At 41.8% G+C, this 16231-nt stretch overlaps 1 protein-coding gene across 5 annotated transcripts in view; it reads left to right on the plus strand.

The window, feature by feature from the left end:
- Nucleotides 1-16173, plus strand: part of cpeb1a (cytoplasmic polyadenylation element binding protein 1a) — a 26409-nt gene extending 10236 nt beyond the window's left edge. For 2 of the 5 annotated variants that reach the window (XM_036950481.1, XM_021565056.2), the window contains 9 exons: nucleotides 8260-8462; nucleotides 12087-12372; nucleotides 12731-12844; nucleotides 12993-13097; nucleotides 13468-13604; nucleotides 13893-14091; nucleotides 14353-14447; nucleotides 14541-14653; nucleotides 14845-16173. In XM_036950481.1, coding sequence (XP_036806376.1) covers nucleotides 8260-8462; nucleotides 12087-12372; nucleotides 12731-12844; nucleotides 12993-13097; nucleotides 13468-13604; nucleotides 13893-14091; nucleotides 14353-14447; nucleotides 14541-14653; nucleotides 14845-14926 — 1334 coding nt within the window. In that variant the 3' untranslated portion in view covers nucleotides 14927-16173. The remainder of the gene's footprint in view (nucleotides 1-8259; nucleotides 8463-12086; nucleotides 12373-12730; nucleotides 12845-12992; nucleotides 13098-13467; nucleotides 13605-13892; nucleotides 14092-14352; nucleotides 14448-14540; nucleotides 14654-14844) is intronic. The other 3 variants (XM_021565070.2, XM_021565063.2, XM_021565078.2) reach the window with 3 other exon arrangements.
- The last annotated feature ends 58 nt before the right edge of the window (nucleotides 16174-16231 follow it).

Below are 16231 nucleotides of genomic sequence, written 5' to 3' on the forward strand. Positions count from 1 at the left end.
GTACTACTCCCTTCACAGAAGAGCGCAAACTGGCTGTAACCAGAATAGAAAGAGGAGTGGGAGGCCCCGGTGTACAACTGAGCAAGAGGACAAGTACATTTGTGTCCTCGCATGTCCTCAACTGACAGCTTCATTAAATAGTACCCGCAAAACACCCGTCTCAACGTCAACAGTGAAGAGGCAACTCCGGGATGCTGGCCTTCTAGGCAGAGTTCCTCTGTCCAGTGTCTGTTCTTTTGCCCATCTTAATCTTTTTTTTTATTGGCCAATCTGAGATGGCTTTTTCTTTGCAACGCTGCCTAGAAGGCCAGCATCCTGGAGCCAATAACCAACATTTTAGCGGCCTTTTAAGCATTCTAGTACAGTTAAATAGTTAACACACACACGGACGCAGCGGTCTAAGGCACTGCATATCAGTGCAAGAGGTGTCACTACAGTCCCTGGTTCGAATCCAGGTTATATCAAATCTAGCCGTGATAGGGAGTCCCATAGGGCGGCGCAGAGTTAGCCCAGGGTCGTCCGGGGTAGGCCGTCATTGTAAATAATTTGTTCTTAACTGACTTTCCTAGTTAAAGGTTACACATACACCACACTGACCAAAAGGTTATTTTGTTGGCGTTTACGTATGTCCCCATTACCAGTAAAACATAATCAAAACCTATTTCTTTCACTTACTTGCTGTGCGGTTTCGTTTTTCATTTGTTCAGTCGTTTCATTCTCAACCAGGATTTCTATAGAACACAGTTTGGGTCTTTGCGTGTCAAAGATACACGTCAAATAAGTTTGTTGACCAATCAGGACCTGAATATGACCTTATGTCACATAATAATTTAACACGTTCATACATTTATTACATATTAGTTACACTCACTCGTATGTCATGTCACAACGATTCATCGATACGTATGCTATGATGTTGGTAAAGTTGTCTCGCACACCTACAGTGCTGGTCATTAAAAAAAAAGCTAGCTTATGGATGCAAACAATGTTCTTCCCCAAAAACATAGCAAAACGACATCTGTTACATTAGCTATAGTTAGCTAGCTAACTACATAGCTAGGTGTAATCTAAAATTACCCTAGTTTATAAAAAAGTTATTTTACTTGATTAATGGTGCTCGGACCCATCTATGTGAAGCTCGCCACAATAAGGATTAGCCATGAGGACTTTGAGGTTAGCCTTCAAAATATAAATATGACATTGACAGTGATGAAAATGAATACAAATAGAATTATACCATAATTTAATATATCATGCTAAACGAGGTTGGCATGTTACACAAAATCAACAAAAGTGTCAAATTAACAAATGATTTAATCTTTTGAAATCACACTAGATGTTTTATACTTTAGAATTGCATTGGGGGCATACTTATTTCACTGTACAGCCTATGGATTATAGATCAATTACATGGGGTATCAGTCTTCTCAGTGACACCCAGAGAACATTAGCATTGTAGCTCTTATTGCGGGACTCTGAAACAACTGTAAATTGAGCCACATTTATTGTCAACCTATGTGGACTGAACACTATTCCCGAGGAAAAACAATACTGCGTGGGTATTTTGAAGTCTGAGGACGTTGGGGAAAAAATATATTGGCCATTGAGTAGACTGATAGCTTATTTCATTGATCCCCAATCCTTAGGTAAAGCTGTACAGTGCAATATGTCAATACACACAATAGGCTGACTGGGTAGGGGATTTCAGTCGCAATCCCGCTATGAGACAACGCTAATATTCGCGTAAACTCTTAACAATTGTGTTCTGTGGGTATCACAGAGTAGACTGATACCCCATTTCATTGCTTCACATTCCAACCTTGTTTAATATCTAGTCTAAATATGGCATGATTCCACCAATTTGTAACTTTCTGCATCACTTTCAATGAGGTGCTTTTTATCTTGAAGGCCAACTGCAAATTCCACTATTGTGCCTAATCCTTATTGTGGCTAGCTTCACAACACAACCCGTTCCGGTCGAGCTTCACTAGCCAGATGAAGCTAGCTGGCTGCTTATAACGCTAGCTATTTATTTTCAATAGGCAAACAAGTTGCTACCTAGCTAATACTTACTCACAGGGATTCCTAAATCATTACTAAGAATAATGAAAATAACTGCTATTTCAACTGGTCATGGTCTTCAGGCTGGTTGTATTGGTGCTAGCTACCCCAGAAGTTGCAGTTGAACTAATTATTCTTTATTACCAACGTGGTATTGTAAACACATCGTTCGTGGCCGGGGGTTTGCTTGTTTGCAGACTTTGACAGTGCTACTGATAGTAGTGGTGGCGCTTGGCTTGCACGTGCAAATTCAGAACACACAACATTCTGTAATAGAACTGTTTTTTGACGTGTTAAATTAAAAGCTTATTTAACGTGTCAAATAGTGTTAATTGACGTGTCTTTTTTGACACACAGACCCAAACGGCGTTCCATAGTATGTCGTGAAGCTAATGTGTGTAACTCCGGTAGGGCAACATGAAAAATGGCACACTTGGTAGTGTGTACCGGCGGTGCTCAACCAGTCGCAAAGCCAACATCACCCACGACAGAGAGCAGTTGATTGTCAAGGGCAATGAATTCCATTATCTTGGTGTTAATGGATTTTGCCTTTGAGTTGTCTCGCTGAAATGTTCTTACTATTTCAAATGACTGCTCAAATTGTTGACTTGTTGATCCACACAAGACATTGTGGTCTCTGTTAGGAATGCTGTGTTGCATGTGTAGCGCAACATTTTATGCAGCGCCTTTACTTCACCTACGTTATATAGGTATGCTTTGTCATCAGTTTTGCACATCAACGTTAACCTTTCTGATCTCCCCATCCCGGATCCGGGATCGTGAATACAGACTCAAGCTCATTACCATAACGCAACGTTAACTATTCATGAAAATCGCAAATGAAATGAAATAAATATGCTAGCTCTCAAGCTTAGCCTTTTGTTAACAACACTGTCATCTCAGATTTTCAAAATATGCTTCTCAACCATTGCAAAACAAGCATTTGTGTAACAGTATTGATGGCTAACGTAGCATTTAGCATTAGCATTCAGCTGGCAACATTTACACAAAAAAACAGAAAAGCATTCAAATAAAATCATTTACCTTTGAAGAACTTCAGATGTTTTCAATGAGGAGACTCTCAGATAGCAAATGTTCAGTTTTTCCTGAAAGATTATTTGTTTAGGACAAATCGCTCCGTTTTCTGCGTCACGTTTAGCTATGAAAAAACCCCTGTATCCAGGATTGTGTAAATCTATCAGCAAGCTCATTAGCATAACACAACGTTAACTATTTATGAAAATCGCAAATGAAATGAAATAAATATGCCATCTCTCAAGCTTAGCCTTTTGTAAACAACACTGTCATCTCAGATTTTCAAAATATGCTTCTCAACCATAGGAAAACAATCATTTGTGTAAAAGTAGCTAGCTAGCGTTAGCATTTCGCGTTAGCATTTAGCGTTAGCATTAGCGTTAGCATCCAGCACGCAACATTAACAAAAACATAAAAGCCTTCAAATAAAATCATTTACCTTTGAAGAACTTCTGATGTTTTCAATGAGGATACTCTCAGTTAGATAGCAGATGCTCAGTTTTTCCAAAAAGATTCCTTGTGTATTAGAAATAGCTTCGTTTTATACATCACATTTGGCTACCAAAAAAAATCCCCAAATTCAGTCCTCAAAACGCGAACTTTTTTCCAAATTAACTCCATAATATCGACTGAAAACATGGCAAACGTTGTTTAGAATCAATCATCAAGGTGTTTTTCACATATCTCTTCATTGATACATCGTTCTTGGACACATGCTTTCTCCCCTGAATCAAATGGTAAAGTAGAAGCAGCTGGCAATTGCGCACCGAATTCGACGCAGGACACCAGGCGGACACTTGGAAAATGTAGTCTCTTATGGTCAATCTTCCAATGATATGCCTACAAATACGTCACAATGCTGCTAAGACCTTGGGCGAACGACAGAAAGTGTAGGCTCATTCGTTGCGCAATCACAGCCATATAAGGAGAGAATGGAAAACAGAGCTTCAGAAATTCTGCTAATTCCTGGGTGATGCATCATCTTGGTTTCGCCTGTAGAATGAGTTCTGGGGCACTTACAGACAATCTTTGCAGATTCTGAAACTTCAGAGTGTTTTCTTTCCAAAACTGTCAAGAATATGCATAGTCGAGCATCTTTTCGTGACAAAATATCGCGCTTAAAACGGGAACGTTTTTTATCCAAAAATGAAATAGCGCCCCTAGAGCTCTAACAGGTTAAACTGGACAGCTGGCTGATGTTGGCATTTTTAGCTAATATCGTCCGATTCCGATATCGTGCATCCCTACATATTACCTCGACTAACCGGTGCACCCGCGCATTGACTAAGTACCGTTACCCCTTGTATATAACCTCACTATTGTTATTTTACTGCTGCTCTTTAATTGTTACTTTTAATTTTTTTTTACTTTACACTTTTTCTTAACTGCGTTGTTGGTTAAGAGCTTGTAAGTAAGCATTTCACTAACTGTTGTATTTGCCGCATGTGACAAATAAAATTTGATTTGATTTTACAACAGGAGTATAGCCTACCTGGCTGGCATGAAAATGAACCACAGAAAAAAGTGTCCGCCATTTGCTATTTAATAATGACATTTTTTTCCCCCCTGCCCCAATTTAGAGACCGTGCATAATGGTCCATTCTAAATCAAAATGAATTTCACACATGTTAGTATATGTAAAGGTTAAATCAAGAATAGTCTGATGGGTGACAATATTAGCCTACTCACTTGTGAATTATATATTAGCACTTGGGAATGATGCCCAGCTTAAGGCAAACCATGCCTTTTTTTTTAAATAACTTTTTCTAATCACAGTTTGCCACATGTAGCCTTGCCCATAGGCCCGTATGTTTTCATAAGGTTTGTAATCATAACTAAAGTGGCCGAATAACTTCTTTAAAATTAACCACATTAATCCGCTTTAAAACAGGTGTAGGGCCTAACTGGCTCATGCAGTGTGTTAGTTTCATGTTTGGGGAAGATAATTTTCACCATTAAAAATGCACCTTTTATAATAAAAGCATTACATGCATAATCGCATTTGTGGTCATAATGGTGTTTTCCCGCTAATGGACCATTCACGCTTATAGCCTACTGCTGTGTGCGCATTGCTGCTTATATAATGTGAAGAAATCAGTCACATTATATCAGTCAGCCTCATTACACAAAAAGTGTTTTTTATGCTAGTGCTTAGATCCCAAATTAATACATCACATCCCACAACTGTCCCAGACGTAGGATTATTTATTTCTGGCACAGAATAGAATGGGTCAACTTTTGTGCTATGGTAGTAGATTGACATAGGCTAGTGCCTTTGCTGTTCGTTAGGCCTACTCATCTTGTTGGCTGACGAAGTAAATGTGGACAGTTTTTCAAATATCTTCAATATGCACCTCGGAATTGGATAAGGACGCACGCAGTTGCGTCCCGATGTGGCTGTCTTCACTTGTAGCCTGTGAGAAAGATCCAATCAGGTGATGGAGCCGCGTGAGCGAGAGGTGCTTCGGAGCAGGCAGCACTCAGGGATGCAAAAGGCACTGATTTTTTTTTTAGGTTACGTTATGGCCACACAAAGGGAATGCCGCTGGGAAATTCAAGGCATTATCAAGAGCTTCTCAAATTGTGAATGAGAGACGACGAAGTGTCTATAGCCTGCATAAAAAAACAAAGTAGAGCTCATGCCTTTCAAACAACTTTTTTCAAATCATCATTAGTCGCATCATGTAGCCTTACAATGTATTAAAAATCTAAACATATGGCCCACCATTTGTATCACAACTAGTGTTACATAACTCTAAATTAAGTATATAGGAGTATCTATTTCTTTGTTAACCGCTCAACATGGAATAGCTGCATGTGCGCACTCCCTCAAATCGTTTGGAGAAAATATTCTTGCTATTAAATTTGTATTCTTCATACTATAAAATAATGCCACGTAATACTAAGCTAATCTTGTCTGCTAAATGAACTATTGTAGCCCACAGCCATATGGCATAGCCAGATCAGTATCTAACATAAGGATAACTCAGAGTATGCTTTTCTGTCCATCCTCCAGTCTACATAAACACATCAGATGTATGGAATGGGTCACGAGGTTAAGATTTATAGGAAAGATAATATACAGCAAACAGTATCTGCTGTAAAAGGTTTTCATTGTGTAGAGACCAGTCTCTGGCCCCTCAACTCCATGCTGGAGCCATGTCTCTCTGGTACAGTATAGAACAGAAACATTAACTCATGTTCTGGAATGCGGTATCCCCAAAGACATTGTACATCTCCTGTCAGTGTTATCTCCCAGAGGCCCACTTTCAGTTCACACACACAATAGAGTTCTAAGAACTCTATTCTGTTGCATAAAACGACCATTTGATGCAATTGAAAGTATTATAACAATCTTGCAATTTTGCTCTTACACTGTCTAAAATAATGGATTTATTGTGAAGGTGTAGCCTATGTTACATGGACTTATAGACTTTTTAAAATGTAGATGTTCCTAAGGTATGCATCAGTGGCTTGTGTGGAAGCCGGGAGATGCGAAATGTGTTCATGATAATTGCCGTTAATTAACATAAGCACATTTTTGCGTGAGATCGACAGTTATTTGCTTGACAATCACTGGCTGACAAAATGTAGTGACCGCCACAGCCCTAATATAACCCTTTGTGATAAACCTGGCTGTGATTCATTCTTTCAAATGTCCTAATAGAACCCCCTAATCCCCTTTTTGGGGTGTGCTGGTATGATTTTTGATCTATAATGTGCTCTCTGGATTAGGATGGCCTCTGATGCAAGTGGCAGCAATGAGCTCCTACTTCCAAGGATGATTCATCAGACCTATTTCAAGGGTAAACACTCTTCCAGAAGGGGCCAGCCCTGGTTCTGCCTCATCACGTCTCTTAATTCTTTGCTATGACTAATCAGTTTTGTCTCTGGCATGGCACACTCGCTGCTGACGCAGTTTTGTTTGGCCTGGCAGTGGCACCCTCATCCAGGGCAGTGAGGCCACAGAATGTAATCACATTTGAATGCAGAGGGCCCAGTTTCCCAATAGCGATGGGACTTAGGCTTAGGAGTGTTTTAACAATGCATCTTTTCTACAACGGCCAAAGATGTAACATGAGTTTCCCAAAACACCATGCAGAGATGCTAAGTGTGTCGTTGGAGCATGTCAATACTGATAGGATCAAAAGAAGGGGAGCGCTGTACTTTCTCTTACCTTAAAATTATAATTTCACAATACTGACATCTGATCAGCTCCTAGGGATATTACCACCTATGCCTGCAAATTTTGAGGCGGCTTATTCTAATGCTTACAAAATGAAAATACACTAAATTACAGATTCGTCACACTGTTTGGCTACACATGAAATGTATCGAGACAAATTGGACAGTAGCCTACAAGTAGCAAACTGGAACTCAATTGCTTGAACATGAAATGTGTTTCAATATGATTTTTTTCATTTGATGCATCGTTTTATACGTTGCTTGTTTGTATCAATTGCAAAGACATTGGCAACTTATCAACTTTGTTCTGAAGTTAACACGGTCACAGAGATATGGATAATCCATGTGATTCTATGTTTAGTGGAGATCTGTGTATAAAGTGACGTGGGATGACAAAAGTATCTAATGACGTACTTGGCTCTTCTATGAGCGGTCTTAGGCAGGTGTTAACATTTGAAATTGAAAAACGCTCTTAATCTAACAATGTTTTTGGGAAACCGCTCCCGATTTAATGACGCTCTTATGAAAGTTATAATGATGAACTTAGTGTTGACGCTTTTGGGAAATCGGGTCCAGGGCTGTTCCTCTGAATCCTCCTCTGCTCTAACCTTTTACCATTAAAACCCATACATTAAGGTTGTGTGCTTCACTTGAATGTGTTCCCAGGTTAATAACTTGAAATCACCCAGAGCAGCGCTTTTTAATCTTGGTTGCAGGAATCCAAAGGGATGCACATTTTTGTTTTTGCCTTAGGACTACGCACCTGATTCAAAGCTTGAGTTAGTTATTTGAATCCGCTGTGTAGTGCTGGGGCTAAAACGTGCACCCCTTCGCACAAGTACCAGAATTAAGAAACGCTGACCTTGAGGAAACAAAATGCTGTCTTCACTGGCTCTGTGAATTTGTTGAGGTTTCCTACAATGATGTCCCTCTCAAGTTGCAGTATGATGAGCACATGAGTATTCTTTGTATTTATAGTGCTAGGCATGCTGGGTAGCCCAATGGGCCAGGCTCTGGAACCTCTGGGCACCACAGATCTGCTGGCGATGTTCCCTGGGCTGAGTCATGGTGGAAATCCCCGCGTGGAGGGGCGCTCCTTCCTGGACTCGCGCTGCAGCAGCCCGGCTGACTCTGAAACCAGTGGCTTTAGCTCCGGATCGGACCACCTCTCTGAGCTGCTGGTGAGTTTTGATTGAAGACCCTAGAATAGACGTTTTTATGGCGCAGTTTCATATGCCCAGATTCAGGTCCGGCCCTAGCCTTTTGGGAGTTCTAAGCAAGTTTTGTTTGGGGGCCCCACCACCTTGGGACCTTTTGCGACACCCCACCAACCAAATCAAAAGCTAATTTCCTGCAATTCAACACATTTTGGCATGGGGTGGAGATAAAATGTTTCAGTTTAAAGGCTAATAATTGAGCTAAGGTCTGTTAGTGAATGACGAGGAGCACTGCTGATGTCTACTATTAAAACTCAACAGTAAGTTAAGGGGCCCTGTTTAATCAGATCACTCCTCAGCTATACTCAAGATGGTGTAGGCCATTTTTTGCTTTTTATAGTGAAATAGCGATTTGCCACATTTTGATTACACCATAATCAGTTATGGCTAGCCTGAGGCAGCTAGAAATATTCCTGGTATGCACTTAAACTGTCTGGATCCATCAACAACAAACTAATTGTGAAAAATGTATGTCAGAGTAAAGGTTGGGTAGGTATCAGTGTTGTAGTACTCAAGACCAGTCTCGATATCATACATTGGCTCGGTCTTGTCGGATACATTTGTACTCTGTCTTGACTCCGTCTCAGACAGCCGAGATCAGCGGAGTTAAAAAAATAAAATAAAAAATTCAGCTTCCATTCTGTCAGCGCATAACTGCTTCGCCAGACCAAATGTCTATCAAATTTGAATTGTCACATGCTCAGAATACATCAGGTATTGTGAAATGCTTACTTACAAACCCTTAACCAGGTGTAGAACTTTTTGTGAAATTCTTACTTGCCAACAATGCAGTTCAAGAAAGAGTTAAGAAAATATTTACTTAATAAACTGAAGTAAAAATAATCAAATTAAAAAGTAACACAATATAAATAGCGTGGCTATATACAGGGTATGGTAAGTCAAGTTATTTTGTACATGTAGGTAGGGGTAAAGTGACTGCATAGATAAGTGATAGCAGCAGTGTAAAAACAAAAAAGGGGGATGTGTCAATGTAAATAGTCAGGGTGGCCATCTGATTTAATTGTTCAGCAGTCTTATGGCTTGGGGGTAGAAGCTGTTAAGGAGCCTTTTGGTCCTAGACTTGGCGCTCCGGTAGCTGTGAACAATCTATGACTTGGGTGACTGGAGTCTTTTTTTGGGGGGGGCCTTCCCCTGACACTGCCTAGTATATAGGTCCTGGATGTCAGGAAGCGTGGCCCGTGATGTCCTTGGACATGTGCACTACCCTCTGTAGTGCCTTGCGGTCGGAGGCCAAGCTGTTGCCATACCAGGATGGATGTATAGACTCCTTTCTTGAAAACATTATCTTAACAGCCTTATCTAATAGACATGTTTGCGCAGTGGCGAACCTATAAGCCTTCTGTGTGTGACAGATTTGTGATTCTGAAAGGACAGCAAACGTAATACCAGCACACTCACAAAGGGCCAGTGGTGTAGAGGGTATACGCAGGTATAAACATTATACCCACCTTTTTTTCAGTGGGAATTGCGTATACTCGCTACTTAATACCTGCTGATATGTTTCAAAGTAGTGTAGTGGAGGTATACGACTTATCAATTATGTAGTACAATAGATAAATCATGCACAAAGTAGCCTACATAATCGCAAAGCGCGTGAAATATATTCACATGCGTGCCGCACACAGCCTAGTTTCAGTGCAATATCTGCAGGCAGCAAGATTGTGCAGCTTTCAACTTGTTTTGGCAAGGAGCAGCTCACAGAAGAATGACATCAGTGGGGAAGGAAAGACGTTTCAACTTAAAGGTTCGTAAAGTATTCAGACCCCTTGACTTTCAACATTTAATGTTACAGCCTTATTCTACAATGGATAAAATTGTTTTTTTTCTCATCAATCTACACACAATACCCCTTTTTACATTTTTGCAAATGTATTAAAAAGAATAACTTCAATCATCTGGATTTAAGTATTCAGACCCTTTACTCAGTACTTTATTGAAGCATATTTGGCAGCGATTAAAGCCTCAAGTCTTCTTGGATATGATGCTACAAGCTTGGCACACCTGTATTTGGGGAGTTTCTCCCATTCTCTGGAGATCCTCTCAAGCTCTGTCAGGTTGGATGGGGAGCGTGATGGTCAAGAATGCTCTAGATAACGTGTAACCAGCTCCGCTAAGGTCAGTGAGGTGTTCTCTCATTTGTCTGGAAGTAGCTAGCTAGCCAACTTTAGCCAGTTAGCTTGGGTGCTAGGTTGGGATAAGCATGCATTGGCAGGCAACTGCAGAAGGATGACAAGGCTACAATTCCCCATCGTTTATCAGTGCAATTTTGACAGTCAACTAGCTGAAAAGGTTTGAGAGGGTTTATCTAATATTGCTTCGTTAAATTTTAGCTCCTCTTGCTCTGTATAGCATTAGTTGATGTGCATAACTGAGGGAGAGCCTACCTTTCATGGTGGTTTGATCAATAGGGCTGTAAAGGGGGTTTATATGGACTTTAAATGCAGCAACTTTAAATGCAGCAATGTTTCTCACACTTTATTTTCAAAGAGATTGCTAACAGCAAGCGCTCTGCAATAAACACAGTTCCATTCACCTGATGATGATGATTTGAAACTTAACTAACAAATTAGCAACAACATCCTCTTTGATAACACCTGCTGCAGCCACTGCAAACTAGCCGACAACAAAAGCTAGCTAGGGAGACAGGGAAAACTACTGCTCGCTATTGCGCGGTGACTTGTTGGCCTTCAAGAAGGCAAGTTTCCATACGTTTTTATAAAAACGGTCCCACCTATTAAGCTCCCCGAGTGGCACAGTGGTCTAAGGCACTGCATCTCAGTGCAAGAGGCGCCACTACAGTCCTTGGTTCGAATCCAGGCTGTATCACATCGGCAGCGATTGGGGGTCCCATAGGGCAGTGCGCAATTGGCCCAGTGTCGTCCGGGGTAGGCAGTCATTGTAAATAAGAATTTGTTCTTAACTGACTTGACTAGTTAATAAAAAATAGTTATTGGTTGATTCCACTGTCACTCCACAAAAAGTTGCCCTAATACAGTTGAATGGCAGATGCCTTTATCTTGCTTCAGATGACCTAGCCAATAGCTGACGTGGCTAGCTAGAGACCAGCAAAGAAAAAAATATATATAAATCCTGATTTTCTCTTTTGTGTTAACCCTTTCCAACAAAAACTAAAGAGAATAAATCGGAAATATTTCAAAATAATTACATTGTTTTATAAATCCTTACCCTTTCTCTGTAGGTTTAGAAGGCCAATTATTCCCCATGGTGTTTGGGCTAGTAATAATTTGTGGTGGCTCTATTTTTCCCTCCGCATGTATTTTTTCACTATTCTGATTGTCTGAAGAATCCATATGTTCTGAAATATGAACACTGAAATACTGGGTATTTTGCGCTCTTATGGTGGTGATTTTACAAAATTACAATGGTCTTGAATTGGACTGGCATTTTTCTGGTCTTGACTCTGTCTCCAACCCCTTGTCCCCCTCCCGGTCTTGATCTTGAATCGGTCTCGAACACAACACTGGTAGGTATTGATTTGGAACTGGCACTAGAGTTCTGTACACAGTTCTGGCTGTAGTTAAGTGTGTGTGTGTTCCCTCTCTGCAGTCTTCTCTGCGGATCTCCCCGCCCCTGCCATTCATGATGCCGGGGGTACAACAGAGGGACCCCCACATTCTAGGCACAGCCGTTGGCTGTTCTCGCCTGGACCTCCACAACGACAACTCTGCTCTCAGCCCTGAGCCCCCCACTCTAAAGGGCCAAAGCCGCTGTGGGGTGCCCCTGGCCAAGCGCTTGCCCCAGGCCTCAGTGTGGCCCAGCTGGGACTTGCTGGAGGAGCCCCAGAAGCCCTTCAACATCGAGAGGGAGGCTCGCCTGCACAGACAGGCTGCAGGTTGTTGGATTCGATTGCAAAATGATATGCAACACAGTTTACTCCAAACGGAAAACATTTTGCAATGAAAACAAGAGTTTCTATTGGACAGATTCATGTAGGCCCCTTTTTCCGTTTGCTCTGTTCGCTTCCGTTTTGGTTCTTAAACAGTAAATGTTTTTGTTGCAAGAAGTAAAGAATATACCCCAGTTCTCCACGGCCATGTTCTTGATGGTTCCCCCCTCTCACTCAACTTGATTGCCCAATTAAATGTAAATGATTGACAATTTCAGGAGTCTAGTAATTTAGTTGCATTTTACTCTGTATTCTTCTACATGCTACAGTTGTACTGTGCTATCTTTCTTACTTTTTCTTCCAGCTGTGAACGATGCCACCTTCACATGGAGCGGCCAGCTGCCTCCCAGGAACTACAAGAACCAAGTGTACTCATGTAAAGTGTTCCTGGGCGGTGTGCCATGGGATGTGACTGCAGGTGAGAAGAGCCAAAAAAAACCCAATAAGAATGCTAATTTTGTTTCCGTTTCAAAACGTTGTGCCCTACTGAACATAACCCAGGTTTGATGGATAAGAGCGTCTGCTAAATTACTGTGACTAACCTCTTCTCTCCCCTCCTTCCACAGCCAGCCTGGTCGGCACGTTCAGCGTGTACGGACCTCTGAGTGTGGAGTGGCCGGGTAAGGATGGGAGGCACCCACGCTGCCCACCCAAAGGTAATATGCCTAAAGGTAATGCTGATGTGGTAGGAATTTTATTTTACTCATTCTCCCAGAACACAGAGGTGGACACGTACATTGGCATGTATTCACTTCTGGTGTTTCACAGTAAGTGGTGCCTTCTATTTTTGTTTATTCTTCGGTGGAATAAAATAACCTAAAATCCATAGTCAACCTGAATTGTATTTCAGGGAAATGTGCAAATGTTATTTACTTTTCTTTTTTTTTGCGTGTAGGCGGTAAGGATATACTGCAGGGATACAATGTTACAGGGATATAGATATTGAAAAATTTAGAAAAACACTGACACGTTGTGGTATGTCTAGCCTTCGTCAGGGAATGATATACTCTGTCTGTTTTTAACTGACACTGGTCTCTGCAGGCTATGTGTATCTGGTGTTTGAGAGTGAGCGGTCTGTCCATGGGCTGCTGCAAGCTTGCACCCAGGACCTGCTCCACAAGGATGACTATAGGGAGTATTACTACAAGATGTCTAGCCGAAGGATGCGCTGCAAGGACGTGAGTAGTGACCTTTCAAACGTCTGGTTCCATTTCTGTCCATAGGACGTTCTTGTAGCACCTAGCCTTCCTGCTGTCTGATCTGTAGGAATTAGATGGGTGAAGGCAATGAGGTTGGCTCTTCTGCTATATTGCTCTCACTAATCCAGTCTTTGGCCCCATCAGGGTTAGACTCATTTCCATGTGTAACTGTCTTTGGATGGAGCCTTCATAATTGGCTGCAGTATTCAAATTGATACCCTCTGTATTACGTTTTTTTAAATCTTCCCCTTCCCCGCATGTCCTCAGGTGCAGGTAATCCCTTGGGTGCTGGTTGACAGTAACTTTGTGCGCTGCCCGTCCCAGCGGCTGGTCCCCAGTAAGACTGTGTTTGTAGGCGCGCTGCATGGCATGCTCAACGCAGAGGCCCTGGCCTTCATCATGAACAACCTCTTTGGAGGGGTCATGTACTCTGGCATCGACACGGACAAACACAAGTACCCCATAGGTAGGTGTAGTGTGGACCAACGCACTCTGGGAATGGTTAGCCTTGTCTCCTGACACTAGTCTTTACCCTCCCAAGCTCCATCATTATCTACTGGACCATGTGAGCTGTTTTTCCTCAGGGATAACAAGTAGCATGATATTCAAAAAGGGAATAGTGCCTTTATAGTACAAGGGAAAGTTAATCTGTTAATAGCTGACATTCTGACCGAGCTATTTGTGACTTTGACGAAGGGGATGTTTAAGCATGTGTCCTTAACGGCAGGGTCGGGACGTGTGACCTTCAACAACCAGAGGAGCTACCTGAAGGCTGTGAGCGCCGCCTTTGTGGAGATCAAGACTCCAAAGTTCACCAAAAAGGTAAGGAGAGCTTCCATTGGGCATCTCCATTGAGAGATGGATTGAGGCAACCTAAGCTCTCTAGCCTTACCCAGTACTCAACCTCCTTTACAGGGCTGGATCAATGCATTGATTTGTCTACTCAGGTTCAGATCGACCCCTACTTGGAGGACTCCACGTGCCAAGTGTGTAACCGACAACCAGGGCCCTTCTTCTGCAGAGACCTGGTGAGAACACCCCATACAATAGAGGGTAGAGGACACTAATCCAGCACTAATTTTATTGATGGGTTATCTCCAAGGGGTATTACTTAATACTAAACAGTTTGGGGATGATGCATTGCAGGTATTGTTATTAGTGAAATAAATGTGAGTGTTCCAGTCTGAAGTGGTGACTGACTGACTTGTTTTCTCTACAGGCCTGCTTCAAGTACTTCTGCCGCTCTTGCTGGCACTGGCAGCACTCCATGGACGTGCTCCGCAGCCACAGGCCTCTCATGAGAAACCAGAAGCGCCTGGACTGCAGCTAAGCTGCCTGTCATGGCAACACTCCAGGAGGCTCCAGAGATCCCCCACAGGAGCTGGAGCCAGGATAAGGGAGAGGCTAACCACAGGAGCCCCAGAGCCTGTTATCCCCCTCAACAGGGCCCAGGGGAAGAACCACTAGGAATATTCACTACTGCACTGTGCTCTCTTTTTGCCGTTTACTCGTTTTCACTAATGGCACTTATGCACAGTAAAGGGTTGGAGTTATTGAGACAACTATTATAATTCAGGGCAGGACATTAAAAGGCATCCATAGATGTTCCTCTCCCTAGATTTCTGAGTTGATTTTGTTGTTGATCCTTAACTTTATATATTTCAGGTCCCATTGTTCTTCATTGCAGATGCCAGACTGTGCCTTTTTTTTTATTTTTTTGACCATCCCACCACATCTACCAAAATTCCTCAGAGGTAGATGTTTTTGTTGGGGGGGTGAGGAGTTTGGGAATCAGTTGTCCAGTAGCGTACCTTGATATTTTTTACGCAGGTATTTTACACATTTTTACTCATGGTTTTAAGTCCTAACATGGTAACTTAATATAATATCTACTTGACTGCTTTTTAATTTCTTTTTGCCCGATTTTAGTTTTTGCCCCTTCAAAGTAATTACCTGGGGCTGTCGGTTTGTACATTTTAGTTTTTTTACAAATATGAAGTGGTTGAAGCCTTTGCTCTGCCTAGCTGTCGGTGCTCCAGCATTTTTAGCCATCCATTGCCAGATGCTGACCAGTCAAACCAACAGGCTTTCAACTAATGATCAGATAATATGGAAATAACACTGGAACGAACCTTGATCTCGACTGTACATAGTTTTAATCAACTTACTGTTGTACTTTTTGATTTGCATTTGAGAAAAGGTTTGACTTGTTTTTTTAATCACCTGTTATCTTTTTTCAGCAGGACAGATGTCATCGGAAGTGTTTTTCTTAGCTGCTTGGTTCCTGTTGAATTTAGAACCAACTTTGTTAGTATGATGCGACCAAACATAGCTTACCTCCCCATACCCTTCTCCCACCCCTTTTGTTGTCATTGGAGGCTCTTCCAAAGACCTATTGTCATCCCTTTTTCTTTCTTTTTTTTTTATCAAGTTTCTTGTGCTGCTTTTTAGGGTTTGAAAGTCTACCTCATTGGTTTGCTAATGTTGCTGCTGTTGCCTACAGGTGTGGAGGGTGTTCTGATTGCACAATAAAGGTGTTGAAGCATTATCATTGGTTCCTTGTTTATGCTAAAATACCTGCATTGAGTGTTGGCTTCAAGGAATAT

This window comes from Oncorhynchus mykiss, chromosome 2, assembly GCF_013265735.2.
Source record: "Oncorhynchus mykiss isolate Arlee chromosome 2, USDA_OmykA_1.1, whole genome shotgun sequence".
Lineage (NCBI taxonomy): Eukaryota > Metazoa > Chordata > Actinopteri > Salmoniformes > Salmonidae > Oncorhynchus > Oncorhynchus mykiss.